Source organism: Neovison vison, chromosome 8, assembly GCF_020171115.1.
Source record: "Neovison vison isolate M4711 chromosome 8, ASM_NN_V1, whole genome shotgun sequence".
NCBI classification, from domain to species: Eukaryota; Metazoa; Chordata; class Mammalia; order Carnivora; family Mustelidae; genus Neogale; species Neogale vison.
The window spans coordinates 5,327,669-5,342,646 of NC_058098.1; the positions used below are offsets into that span (position 1 = coordinate 5,327,669).

Genomic DNA, 14,978 nt, shown 5'->3' on the forward strand with positions numbered 1-14,978 from the left:
AGTCCCACATCGGGCTCTCTGCTCAGCAGGGAGCCTGCTTCCTCCTCTCTCTCTCTGCCTGCCTCTCTGCCTACTTGTGATCTCTCTCTGTCAAATAAATAAATAAAATCTTTAAAAAAAAAAAAAGAAACACTTGTGATGTATAAAAATGTCTTTACAATTTGGGATAGTCTCACAAGTCAATTTGAGAGTCTCACAGAATATTCTCAAAATGAAATACTTGGTTTTGACGTGACCAGAGGAAGTACCAGCACTGTTGACGTTGCAGGCTTGGCATCTGGAGGACCTGATTTGACTGCTAGCCAACAGTAAGATCTGTAGACCTTTCTGGAGCAGTGTGCTGCCTTGGCCACATGTAACACACTTCTCAAGTACCAGTGTCGTGGCTAAAGCACAAGGCATGGAGCCAGGCTCTGGGGGTGAGTCCCAGCTCCACTGCCTAGTACTTATGTGACCTTGGGGAAAGTTTCTGAGCAGCTCTGTACCTTTGTTGTCGTATCTGTGACGTGGGGATGATAAGAAAGGTACCTAGCTCACGGAGTTTCTGTTAAGATGAAACTAGTTGATAATCAAAAGCACCCAGAAAAATACATGGCATGTAATATGTGTTCTACAAGTATTTTCTTTTTTTATTATATGACCTTATTTAATGTTTCCCAGAACCTCTGGAGTAGGGCCAGCTTCATGGATGCAGTCACGCCAGGCCTCATGTTAAGAAGAGCCCCCAGTGTGTGCTTTACTTCTCTGCTCATGTCTTGAGATTCTTAATAACTTTTGAAGGAGGACCCTACACTTACATTTTGCCCTGGCCCCACATATTCAGTAGCTGGTCCCGCTCCGTTACTGTCCACACTCTGCCCCGTTCCTGCTACGCGGCTTTGGACATGCAACATCGTCTGTGTTCTCACCTGTAAACTACAGATGTAGTTACAGACCTGCCAGGGCCCTTGTGAAAGTTAAGAGAGTGTGTAAGCCGTGACTAGCACAGGTAAGTTCTTAGAAATGGGACCCACTATTCGTAGCATCTATCTTACTAAAATAACTCACCAACAATTCTGTTCTCCTCTAAATACATATTCTTGCTTACAATTACAGGTAACCTCAATGCAGTTAAACGTTTGCTGAAAGTATAGAATAAAGTCATTAAACTTTATTTTTAACTCTGGAAACATTCAGATAGGGTTTTGAGGGGAGTTGATCAATTCCTTACTCTTACAGAAGGACCTTATTAAAAGTTGAGGCTTCTGTAAATCTTGAACATGTTTTATAAACATGGACTAGAGGGGAAGTCAAGGGACTTGATTTGGCGTGAGAATGGATAAAACCCTGGGGAAATTTTCAGATAAATTAGTAAAAATAAAAAGCATACTCAGAAACAAAATTTAGCGCTTCAGACTGCATCCACCCAAATATTTATTCATGATAAATTTTACTACTTTCATGAGTGGACGAATGGGGGGTGACTCCTACACCATGAAGGCAAAAAAAGAAATGTTAGATACTCTAAATTCATTTTCAACTTCTCAAATTTAGGTTATTATTAGTTTTGGTACTAAAAAGATGCTTCATGCCTTAACATTAATTATATTGCAGGAATTAAATATTTCTGTAGACTGTGATGGTATTTGTACAGTATTTTTTCAAATAAAATTTAGAAGTCAAAATAATATGTACTCTTTTATAAGTTACTTTAGAGTACAGGATAGAACTCAGGTTCTACAGAGAAGGATAAAGTCTTCCAAATAAAATTGTTTTGACAAAAAATATAACTAGTGGAAAATTATTTTACCTCTACAGGATTAAGAATATATATTCTTTCCAAGATGGTATCTACTACCAAAAATAAAACTAATGAAAAACCTCCTACAATCACAAGATATATTCTGATATATTTTTCTGGTAATTTTTTTAAAAAATTATTTATTTATTTATTTTAATAAACATATAATGTATTTTTATCCCCAGGGGTACAGGTCTGTGAATCACCAGGTTTGCACATTTCACAGCACTCACCATAGCACATACTCTCCCCAATGTCCATAAGCCCACCACCCTCTCCCGTCCCCCCCCCCAGCAATCCTCAGTCTGTTTTTTGAGATTGAGTCTTTTATAGTTTGTCTCCCTCCCAATTCCATCTTCTTTCATTTTCTGATATATTTTTATATCCATCCTCCAAATTTTAATTTGTTGGGTAGGTACACTCTGGAGAGATAATCTGATGATAGGAAGGTCAAAACTTGAATTTCTGCCTTCAGTTTAGAGTCTGCCATTATCTCCATCTGTCAATAGAAGTAAAGCACAGCTGTGACCAAGTACTGCGCCGCAGCTCCATCGACTCAAACTAGGAAATCTAGACTTGCCCCATTCCCAAAGCCATGGGCAATAGGTTTTAGCTTGGCCAGAACATTCCAGAGGTGTTCTAGAAAAAAATGTCAGAAGAATACCCAGTATGGATGTCTTGATAACTAGGAATGCTCTGGTGTCTTTATGTGATTTCTCTCTTTTCTTTCCTCCCCGCATAAACTATGATACAGCCATAGACGATGGGTATAGAACTATGATGAGGATAAAAATAGGTCAGCTCTGTCTATCTGATCTTATCTGTTAGCATTGGCATTTCAGTCTTTCAACAACCATTTACTGCCAAACACCACTCACATTAGTTGTTGGTTATATAAAATTTCAGAGAGGATACTTTCAAAATATTATGTGAATAACCACTATGAAAGTTAAAGGCAATAAAACATATGACATTTGAATTTTAGAAAGAAACATACTTCTTTTCTCCAAAATGGTTGGCAAGTAACATAAGGTCTTTTCAGGACACTTTCAAGTTTCATCTGGTCCTGTTTTGTCAGCGGAATTAAAGTATCTCTAGGTATATTTAACCTAGAAAAAGAATTTTAAAAAATCGGTAAAAACAGTGTTCTTATAACTTAAAGGTCATATATGTATTTTAATTTATTATACCATTTCAAGAAACTCAGACATAACAGATAAGCAAATTATTACAGGTCCTTCCTTTAAAAGCCAGAATTTGGGGGCGCCTGGGTGGCTCAGTGGGTTAAAGCCTCTGCCTTCAGCTCAGGTCATGATCCCAGGGTCCTGGGATCAAGCCCCACATCGGGCTCTCTGCTCAGCGGGGAGCTTCCTTCCTCCTCTCTCTCTCTCTGCCTGCTTCTCTGCCTACTTCTGATCTCTGTCTGACAAATAAGTAAATAAAATCTTTAAAAAAAAAAAAAAGCCAGAATGTGGGGGACCTGACATGTCCTAGACCAGCAAGGATTCAAATTCATAGTGGACAACCATTGTAAATTTTTGTTTTCCTTCCAGACGCACAGGACAATGACAAGAACACCACAGACACTGGTGATAAACACAAAGCCAACGGCACTGCCACCAAGTGAGTGGACACCCCGTGCTCTCAGCCTCGAAGCAGTGGCCTAGAGAAAATGCGTGGCCAGCAGTGAGAGTCACGGGGGGATCGCAGGCTCCATGGAGCACTTCATTCTTTGTAGTTCATGAGAACTTTCTGGGTCAAGGAAGTTAGTCTATTACTAATTTACTTCACTTAAGTGCATGTGTGTACACACACAAATATACACACCCCTATCTAGTTTTACATTTTTTTAAAAAAAAGGTGGATTGTAATTTTTTCTTGGTGTGTGTTTTACAAATAGAACAGCAGAGGTCCAGGATTTATGATACAGACTACTTTTTGAAGTCACAAATCCTGGATTTCCCAGGAGAACTCTAGTTTCAAATAGTCTTTTTCAATGTGTCCCCACAATTATGATAATTTACCAGTGGCAGCTACCAGACAGTGTGACAATTTGATTAAAATTGGGGGTAAGGCCTAGAGGATTTCCCATACCTAGGCCTAAGGTAAGGCCTAGAGGATTTTCCACAGACATAGCTTGTGGAGCCATCACACTCTGTAAAAATTTCATTGTCTGTTTACTTGGAGCAGCTTCGAGGGCACTGGTAGAATTCGTGAGATGCAGCTAGAGTTTCTCCAAGCCCTCCACCTTAATAATTATCAGATCATTTGTCCTGACTTTGTGTTAGGAAAGCTTTTCATACAAACAGATCACCCCTAAGGGATTTTGACCAGGACACATATACCAAATGGAACAAAACTTCGATCCAAAAGAGTGCAAATATTCAAAAACCAAAAACTAAATGTTTTCTCTTATGCCCTCATTTTGTAAGAAGTGGCAATCACCCAAAACCTGTTCACGTTCCCAAATTTAGGCAACAAGGACCAGGTAGCAAGGTTTGCTCATTGCTTAAAGAAATCCAATAAACACGTTTAAGTTCATTCACACTGGCCAATTAAAACAATGAAATATTTTAAAGTATCACATTAGCAGAGATGAATAAAAGGGATCATATCCTGTGCTGAGGGACAGGTGGGCTCTCACTCTCCAGGAGAAAAAAAATAATTAACCTATCTGGAGGGCAGTCAAAATCTTAAAAATGTGCCTACCCTTTGACCCAACAATTCTGGGAATTCAGCCTTCGGGACTAAGGGACTAATTAAAGATGCAGGCACAGATTTAGTTACAGGAGGGGCCCATCAAAGCACTATTTATCAGAGGTCTGGAAACCACCCAAATGTCTGACTACTAGGCACTGGCTGAATAAACACTGGTACATCCAGAATTAAAACTCAGTAACAGAAGACACTAGAATGAGGTCATGGATACGGAAAAGTGATTTCATTGTGTTGTGTGAGAGAAGCAGACTACAAAGTAACAAAGCATGATTCCATTTTTGTGAACAAGTTAAGGCTACAGGCAGAGAGTAATAATAATTTGCATGGGTAAAGGTGTTCATCAGTAGGGGATTTTTATCTTGTTACATAATGATTTTTTTTCTATAATGAACATATATGCTAAACTTGCCAAAATTTAGGTTCCCAAATGTTAAGTAATCTTAAAATGAGATTTTTTAAATGAAATTAAAATTTTAAATCTACAGTAAAATTGACTCATATAGCAAATGATGTTGTCGACAATTACCATTTCACTAGAGCCAATGTCTTATACTTTATGACTATAAAAATATTACAAAATCTTTTTTAAAAAATTAAAAAATAAAATTAAATATTACAAAATCTTTTAACCATAAGGTAAAACAAAAAATATTTTCTAGCTGAAAGTTCAGTTAACCAAATTCATTCAAGGATTTTTGTAATTGAAACAAACATCAATGCATTTAATTCATAATTCTATAATCCTGTGTCATTGTGACAACATAAAAAACATTAATAGCTTTCCTGTGCAGTCACTTTTTCAGCTCATTGTTACATATTATGATGAGTCATCATTTTAAATATCTTAGTTTTACTAAGACTAAAATTAATCTCACCGTTTAATATCAGAAGGGAGGAGACCAAGCCATCTAATAGCTGGAACTGTGAGATTATGGGCCTCAAAAGACATCGCCTAAAATAAAGAGCAAATGCACATTAGGTGAGGCTAATCTGCAGAAAACCGGCAGACCTATTTCTGCAGCCCCATGTTTCACGTATTAAGAAGGATAAATACGAAAGACTACATACTCCCTGAACCCACAGAACTAAAAATCACCAAGACTTTTGCTAACCCTGGCTTTCAGGGAAAGTTTTAAAACAGCTCTAGGATTTCTGTATTGCTTTTATAGACGTTAAAACTAAAAATGAACCTCTCTGACCTTCATTTATTGTTGTTCATGATTCTGTGTTTTAACATCTCACTTCACCATCCCTTACACCTCAATACATACGTCATATAAATGCATCTGTCAGGGACGCCCATGGTGTAAACCGGTGGTGCCCAAACTTGATCATGCATCTGAGTCACTTGGGGTCCAAGCCTAGAGATTCCAGTTCAGGAGGCCTGGATGGGGACGGAGCTGTACATTTCTAGCAAGTTCCCCGGTAATGCCAGCACTGGTTGTCTTGGACCATACTCTGAGAACGACTGATGTATGGTAGTTCAGACGCTAGTGGTGAAATTTGGTGAGGTTTTCATTTTCCCTTACAGTGGGTGTAAAGGGAATCGGCAATGTCAGAATTCAAGGTTATATATAATTTTCAGAGTTTATTTGGCAATCAGACCTTGCTGTTACCCTGAGGTCCCAGTTACTTCAGCAGGCTGAGAGAGTGGAGGATTATATTGCCTCTTGCCCACAGCTAATCCCACTCTGTCATCTGTGGTCACACTGGTCACGCTGGAAGCTGGAATCACAGCCACTAACACAGACTGGCCGTGGACTAGGAGAGTAGCTCCCTGGCACACTTTGGGGGTCCTCATGGTAAATGAATGCAGCAATCACCCTGATGAAAATGAACTACCTCAACGTTGGAAAAGAAAAAATACTCTTCTGTACTTACCATAGATCCATACTTGTAGATGCACATTATTTCTATGCCTGTAAAAAGAAAGTCACCTTTACAGCCCGTCTCCTTGCAGGTAACAGGTTGGATCGTGTGTACACTCAACTTTTCTTTTCATAGACAGCACCAATAAAAAAACTTACTGTTCGGTTCACTGGGGCAAAATAACAATAAATTGCCTCAGATGACTACAGTCAGTAATTTTAATCTAATAACCATCTTCTTTTAAAATAACTTATGGAAGTGTTCTAAGAGCAGAAAAGTACATCTATAAGTGTGATGGAGAGGATTTAGTTAGGACAACTGCTTCAAACAGTCCAACGACAAATCACCGTGTGGATCGGCGTCGACAAGAGCGAAAACAGGAATATGAAATGTATCCCACAGCTTCTTGACCAAAAGTCTTGTGTTCAGGTCAGGTACCCCCTTTCCCTAAAAGCAAAATTGAAATTACGCATTTTAATTCCAGCAGAACGCAACTGACAAAACCTTTTCCTTATCTTATCAACAATTTAAAAGTTAGAAAAGTTAGAGCACCTCAAATTTCAGGTGGAAGACTCGTGTGGACTGTGAAAAATGTCCAGTCTACACAGCAGAGTGAAGACGCCCACCTCCGTCTGTCACTGTGACCCAACTACCCCGGTCCTGGGAAATGATCCCAAGGAAACACTTCAGCACAAACAGAAATAATAAAAATCGGTCACATCTACCAACAGGGACATGGAGAGGCAGCATCACACATGTCATTTGTCATTCGGCCCTCGTCCAGCAGGTGTCCCTGATTACTCCAGGGTTATCAACTCCTCCCTCGCGACGCAGTGCGGGAAGCTTACTACCCTTTGCTCACTAATGCCTGTGGCTGCCTCTGTGGCATCTCAGTGTATGCTTCTGGGTTCTCTGCCGTTCTTGGCACATACATATGTATCTGTATCTGTATCTGTTTCTGTGTATGTATATATGTATGTATGCATGTATGTATAGAAAAGCAGACTCTCTTTGATGGCATTCACGTAATTACCTGATGTACAAACCTGCGGGAGGCAGAACACAGAGCAGCTCCAGTGTTACCACATTACAGTTGAGACAAGCCGCCGTGGGGGAATGGCCTGTAGGTGACTCTGAGAGCCTGTGCAGACTCACTGTGGTATTAGAAAACCACGGCTGTTTAAGAATTGGAACCACCAGGGGCACTCGTGTGGCTCAGTCGCCTTCGGCTCATGTCATGATCTCTGGGTCCTGGGATCGAGCCCTGCACTGGGCTCTCTGCTCAGCGGGGAGTCTGCTTCTCCTTCTCCCTTTGCCCCTCCACCTGGATCCTGTCCTGTCTCTTTCTCTCTCCCTAATAAAATCTTGTGGTTTTTTTTTGATTTTTAAGATTTTATATATTTGACAGAGAGAGAGATCACAAGTAGACAGAGAGGCAGGCGGAGAGAGGGAGAAGCAGGTTCCTGTCAAGCAGAGAGCCCGATGCAGGGCTTGATCCCAGGACTCCGAGATCATGACCTGAGCCGAAGGCAGAGGCTCAACCCATTGAGCCACCCAGGCGCCCTTCTCTCTCCCTAATAAAATCTTTAAAAAAAGAAAAAAAAAGAATTGGAACCACCACTTTGATTTTAATCAGATTTGAGGATTTTAAATAACCCCCTTGGAAATTCTTACTCTATCACCCCAAAGGATGTGCCATGTGGATAACAGAATGTTGTGTGAGCTGCAGACATAATGTTATAAACCCCTCTTGCCAATCACCAACATAGTATGTTAGTCTTGGATTGTAGTAAAGGGCAACAATATAATACCGTAACCATGATGCATGGGGACATTCTGTTGCAAAAGCTGTCATCCAGGAGTCGCTGAAATGTCGCATCTTTTTCTACAATTAATAGAAATTTTGCATCTGTAATTAAATCTGTGACGTTAAGGCTGATAATTTGAAGCCAAGAATATTTCCATTTAATCACCAGCTAAATAGTGATGCTGTAGAAATCAATTTTCAAACAGCTGTATAGTATATTCCTTTTTACCTTCAAATATTAGACATCTATTCACATATTTCCATACCTGTCTCACCTACTAGACAGAGAGCCCCTCAAGCAGAAACCATGTGTGTTCGTCTTGACCACTATAGGGTCTAGCATGATGGTTATACACTATGAAGGCTTGGTTTATCAAAATAATGGATGAACGCACATTCTACAAGCTTAAATAGTTTTCCCACTCAAAGGATACTTCGAATTCCTTGAATATTAGATGGCACAGCAACAGCCTAAGTTAACAAAACAAGAGAGTTTTTATTTTAAATAAAAAGCAAGTTTAACCACATCTAAAGTGTATCCCCAAACCCTATTTCATTTTTCTCTGAATATACCAGTTATCAGAGATTTACTCCTCAGATTTACTCCTCACTAAGAAGACAGATGTGCCACCCATACTACTTCCTGGCAGGTGATAGTCCCTCGGAAACTTTGTGGCTACGTTGCTTAAGTCGCAGAAAGGTTGAGTTAAAGCCCTCCTTACCCTAGAGGGCACAGGTGTCTCCTGCTCATTTCCAGACTGCTGTTCAGGTTAGTGCTGTGGCCTTTCCAGGTGCCAAAGCCCAGCAAATAGCTCAGAATTAAACAGATCAATTTCCAAACCAGGAAACTGTATCAAGATTATGTAAATAACCATGCTAACATAGCCAAGCTCCATTCTACCTGAAGACTACAGTACATTTTTGTAAGGAAGGCATATCTTTATTTTAATATGACATTTGACAACTGGGGTATTTTAAAACTGCATAACAGACGACCCCGTAAAGCATACGCTTACTCACCCTTTAGTTTTATTTGAACATCTTACGCTCCAAACTACGTTAAGAAAGCAGGAAATAAAATACATTTCAAGAACAAAGGATCTGAAAGGGAGTTAAAGCAGGTGCATGAATATGCTTACTGTGGAACCACAGGTACAGTGCACTCTGGTGCCGTCTTCCTCCAGATACCTTAAGTTGCCAGCAATTAAACCTTTTGATGTAGATAACTGAAAAAATAATAGCTGTTTTTGAACACTGTTTCACTGACATATTTTTTAAAGTTTATTTATTTAAGTTTATTTATTTAAGCAATCTCTACACATAATGTGGGGCTCGAACTCATGACCCCAAGAGCAAGAACCACATGCTCCATCGACTGAGCCAGCTAGGAGCCCCTCACTAACATTCTACATGGCTGAGTCAGTCCTCACGTTCACCTGCCGCACTACATGTATTTTAGCTCAGATCGGAATTTAAGAAGCAAAAGAGAAAATATGTAAGGATATTAAGGAATTAAAGAATACTTAGTAATTCACTTGTTGTAGTCCATTCATCCAAGGGAATATACTGAGAGCAGATTACTTAAATTCATAATGAGAGACATGGAGTATCAAATACTACAAAAACAAGGCACAGGTTACATTTGTTTTTCTATTATGATTTCACACAAATCTTTCGTCTTAAAATAAGATGTTTTGTATTAAATGCTACTTACGATATGTAGACTTATCCTTGGCATTTTTAACATACAAGAAATGTCATTGATAATATTGTCCACGACAGTCTGGTTACCGAAGAGTTGGCTGTCAGTATAATATATGTCTCTATGAAAGTTAAATATATATTTTTAATTAGCTATATTCTCTTCAACTATGACAAGTATTGGAGTATTATTTGTAGGAGGCTTTAACTGGATGAAACACAACATACAAGGAAAGTAATTTATTACCCATAGTCTAGTCTTATGTACCACTTCAAAACATAATGGGAGTTAACCTAAACGGTCTTAAAGGAATGATTTACCAAAACAAGTATTTACCTTTTGGTCGCATAAGTGTTGCTCTGTACTAATTTATAAATCACTGACAATATTTTAAGAATTAGGGCTGGAAAATAAGATACAATGAATAAGTTACTCATCATTTCTCTAATTAATTCAAAACACACCACTATCAAGGATTTCGACTACCCCCAGTTACTTTCCATAACATTTTAAAAAAGTATCTTTCCAAAATAGAAGAACTGAGTACAGGATAATAATTTCCCAAAGGATCAAATAAAATTAATTGTTTTCTAAACAACAAAATTGAGAGAAAACTTTTCTACTGAATCATGTACCTTGAAAATTTATTTTGGAATTATAATCTGTTTCCATGGTTACTGACAATGAAAAATTCTGTAACTTTATTTTAGGTATAAGGGTGGTCTATTAAAGAACAACTAAAATTATTCAACTAGGAACAACTAAACCCAGGAAGTAGCCAAACTTACTTATTACTAAAAGCTAAGAAATATTAATTTACCAAATTTTTTAACTGATTTTAGTGAATCGCTTTTGATTTTTCTTGTGGTACAATGAGATGCCATCTGAAGACCCACAGAATCTTCAAACCTGTCATTTTGTTGAAAGGCAATAAGATAAAAAAAAGAATTACCTTCTGAACAGCAAACAATATACACTTAATACACTCTTCTGCACATCATCTAAATCCATATTTCTTCTCAACAGAGGCACTGAAGCTTTAGGACAACTTCATTTACAATCTTAGATAATTCCAAGTAGTAATAAGCTAATTACTTTGTGACATACAGAAGCACTACAATAAAGAGTTTAAAATAAGTGAATTAAATACTTTTGAGTGTAATGTGTACGTGTGTGTGTATTTAGTGTATAATCTGTGACATTTAGTGTACACGAACTATTTTCACAAGTTTATTAGCATTTTGCTCATTTTAATATTTAATCATTAATTTTGCTCAATTTAACAAGTTTTGAACTATATTTCTGATTTACTTCCTAAATGACATTAAATGAAATAGCAATTTGTTATAAGGTTGTTAAATTGAACTGCCAAGCCTGTCCTAAAGGTGGCAGAAGGCACCAGGCAAATAGGCTAATGTCAGGGGCCTCATCGGCTTGATGAAATCCATTCTGCAAAATTATGCAAAGTAGGATTCAAAAGTTTAGTTTGTATTAATTATACTGACCATAAAAGAATACTTAGTGACTGGAAACTCAAGATTACTTTTATTCTGTGTCTGTAACTTATTGAGGACTACTGTAGTGTTTTTCATTATCTAGACTCTACAGGCTGAGCATCTAAAAAACACAAAAGATATGAGCAGGTTGGAGGGCTCTGACAAAGCTGTTTGCTGATTTTACTTTCTTGGGACACATGACTCAGCAGGGGGAATCTACCAGGAGAAAGAGCCTGTGTTCCGCACACATTTATTTTCCTCCCAGTATCAGGATTGCTTATAGCTCCCCAGAGCAAGTACTTTGCTTTTGCAGTATTTCTGCAGAATTCCACTGGTCATATTACCCCACTTTGAGTGCTAGAAAGCTTAGATCCCACTTTGAAGCCTGTTTTTAGCAGAACTGTAAGAATTTATCATACGCATTTTGAATTCTAACCTCTTTGGGTGTTTCATTTGTTGTTCCTAGCATTGTTTTCCCTTTGCCTTATCTTTCACACCCACTTCTAGTTTATGTTACCTGCCTATGAGGTATGTATTTTGTAAACTTCCTTAAATCCTTGTAGGCAGGGTAAAAGCAGTAAAAAGAAAGAAATCAGATTAGAACTCAAACTCAAATAAATTCAAATAATGACATAGGTATTGTATTCAAAAATTAAAAATGCAAGATGCCCACTTTATATTTTCCCAGCTTGATCTGTTGTCTATGGTGAATGCAGGTGCCTCATTCCTTGCCACGCTTGTGATGATGCCCTGGATAACACTTTCTATAGATCCAAGAACCTCAGAACTGAAAAAAATAAACACACTATGATTCAATCTTAATTTTAAATTAGACTTTTACAATATGTAAATTTCCCCAGATCAACATAAAAGTAGGTTTTGTTTCATTGGTTGTTTTTTAAGACTTGGTAATTCACCTCCATACAAATCTCTCCTATTAAATTTTGGCATCGGCATTGCACTAAACCGTCTTTATGGTGGTTATTTGCAGAGAAATCTCATTTGCTTGTAGTTTTACTTCTCTAACAATTACCAATTGAAGTAATCTTTCCCTTTTAGACAATATCAATAACTAGACAGTGATTTATAAATATATTTTAATCTCTTCGTATTAACCTACTTAAATTCAAACTTGTTGGCTTGAAATACTACTGATAAATGTTTCAATTAAAAATGATGTAATATTGGCTTTGAATTTAATTTCTTTCCCAAAAATGCAATGCAAAAAATATTCCAAAAGAAATAACTTCTTATTGTAACACATCACCCTGATTGATCTCATGCCTTAAATCTGCCCTTTGAAATTTAGTGATACAAAGAGAAAAAACTTTCATCACTACCATGGAAAGACTTGGCAACCATTACCCCACTTTACAGCAAAATAAGAAGACCTAGCCCAGTTTTCTATGAGCTGACTTTTAATTTCACAAGCCATCAGCTTCAAAAAATGTTGTTCGGTTATAAATACCATTAGTGTATTGCCTAAGAAGGGAAATCAAATTAAATCTAGAAAATGCGCCAATGTAGAATGTTCTAATTCCGCCAGAAACTTCAGAGCTTGCTTTGAAAACGCACCTTCATCAAAAAGGAAGGAAGGGAGAAAGAGAAAATACACATTATCAGAAAGCAAATCTTAAAACAATCAGTATTTTCTAACAGGGAGAGATAAAAACCAACTCAAGGAAAGATCTCATTTTTCCAGTTTGGAGAAAAAAAAAAAATTGCAAGGAACACTGTGACAACCTTGAAAATACAATTAGGTTAATTTGCATCTGAAATTCAAACAGGGGACTTCCAGTGCCTCCTTTCCTCATCCTCGCAAGCTCTCTTCCTAATACTTTTATAAAAATCCGTTTGCTTATATGTTTTCCACTTTGTGTGCGTGTGTTCTGTTTTGTTTTGGTAGTTGGCTTAGTCTTCTCAAAGACAATAATTTGTTTAGGCTGAAAAACTTCGCTGATAAACCAGAATAGCAGATCCGGGGTGTGTGTGTGGGGGGGAAACAGCATCTTAAGTAAAAATGGTCAATAACATACATTCTCTGTAGCTAATTCCGAGCCGGGCAGCTGGAGAATCGCAGTAACCGGGCTCCTCAGCACCTGGCTCTGACCAACCTCGCCAGCCGCCCACTGCTTTAACCGATTTTAAATAAATCACTTAAAGCGTGTGTAAATCGTTCTCTCATTATAAACCGCTTCCACGTTCATTTTGATAAAACCCGATGGAGAGAGAACGCCCAACACTGAGCTACACACACACACAACGCCCAACACTCAGCTACACACACACACACACACACACACACACACACACACCCCACCCCTGAAAGCTTTTTAAGCTCAAATGGAACCTAACAAGACACTGTTTTAAACAAACACAAAGCCAAGCTGTGCCCTCAACTCCCTGACCTCTGTGACTCTCAGGAGACCTGCGAGCCTCGCTGTGGGGCTGCTCCTGGAACATTCTAGAAGGGGAACATTCTAGAAGACAGGAGGGGCGGGGTCTGCCCGCGGGGCTTTTTGAGTCCAAAAGGAGAGCTCAGCGCGGACGAGAGAGGGAGCTCTGAGGAAAGGCTTTCTCAGAGCTCCCGCGTGACCCGCGAAGCCAAGGGGGTCGCTCCTGGGGCCGCCTCAGCCGGAGACTGGGGAGAAGGCAAGGGCCGCCAGCCATGTCCCTTCAGAGCGCCTCAAGCCCCCACCCCATCCCGGCTGGGGACCCAGCTCCTCTCTAACTCCTGAGCACCGTGTCCCAGAGAGACCCCTTCTACCTCGAGGCCAGGCGCGTCCTCCTGCCCGCAGGCTCCCCACCGCCTCTCCTCAGGGCGGCCAGCAGGGAAGCCCTGTGCTGGTCCAAAACCTCGAAGAACGAGGCCTCAGGCCCCATGGGCGCAAAGGCCATGAGGGCTGACAGCAACGGAAAGCTCCAAGGGCAGGAGGCCCACAGGCGACCACGACGGCCCTGCCGGGTGCTGCAACGAACCCTCCCTGACAGCCTCTCTGGCGATGTTGGTCTCTTTTCCCAGCACTTTCTAACTTTCTATCTGGGCATGCGCACACTTTGCCCCCTCCCCCGCATGCGCATAACGTTGAGTGGAGTGCGCAGGTGCAACGCACGGAGTTCAACCAGGTCCTCTCCCACCTGAGGGTCAAAGTGATGGGCCCAAGGGGTACCGGAATGACGTGTTTGGGATATTGGATCCAGTTTTCCTTGAAATGGATTTATGGTGGTTTTATTTGTTTCCTTGTTTGTTTTTAAGGGGATAAGAGGCCGTATTGAGGCAAAAATAGTACCAGCGATTTTTTCATGGAAAGAAATAGTTCTGGTGATTCCCTGCCCCGTGTGCTTGACGCAGCCCTAGGCGCTGGGTTCAGCTGTGATCAAGGCAAACAAAATTCCTGCCTTACTGATATTTTTATAGTAGCCACTCTCTTAAGTCTCAAAACCATCCCAGGAGGTTGCTGATGTGGTCCTGGTGATTTCGCAGGAGAGGAAGAAAGTGAGGTCCACAGCAGATTCAGGCTGGGGTAACAGCCTCCCAGTTTGATCACTTTGAAGGATCTCCAGATTTAGCAAATTAAAATACAGGACACTCAGTTAAATTTCAGT

At 39.5% G+C, this 14,978-nt stretch overlaps 1 protein-coding gene across 2 annotated transcripts; it reads right to left on the bottom strand.

Moving 5' to 3' along the window:
* Nucleotides 1-2,159: 2,159 nt before the first annotated feature.
* SPO11 (SPO11 initiator of meiotic double stranded breaks) lies at nt 2,160-14,270 on the bottom strand. Of its 2 annotated transcripts, XM_044262287.1 has the most exons (13): nt 14,140-14,270; nt 12,046-12,159; nt 10,697-10,785; nt 10,213-10,279; nt 9,889-9,997; nt 9,314-9,400; nt 8,609-8,645; nt 8,179-8,288; nt 6,715-6,814; nt 6,380-6,417; nt 5,374-5,450; nt 2,778-2,889; nt 2,160-2,279 (listed from the first exon to the last, which is right to left on the bottom strand). In XM_044262287.1, the coding sequence occupies exons 1-13, from the start codon at nt 14,268-14,270 to the stop codon at nt 2,160-2,162; spliced, it is 1,191 nt and encodes a 396-aa protein (XP_044118222.1). The 2 variants fall into 2 exon arrangements, with proteins under 2 accessions (XP_044118222.1, XP_044118223.1); XM_044262288.1 differs by lacking the exon at nt 12,046-12,159.
* Nucleotides 14,271-14,978: the final 708 nt, after the last annotated feature.

Coding starts and splice junctions, on each gene's coding strand:
- SPO11 (XM_044262287.1), bottom strand. CDS start 14,270: ATGGCCTTTGCGCCCATGGGGCCTGAGGCCTCGTTCTTCGAGGTTTTG. Junction 10,786..12,045: donor TCAAGCTGGGAAAATATAAA/GTGGGCATCTTG, acceptor ACAAAATGACAG/GTTTGAAGATTCTGTGGGTC. Junction 9,998..10,212: donor AACACTTATGCGACCAAAAG/GTAAATACTTGT, acceptor TAACTTTCATAG/AGACATATATTATACTGACA.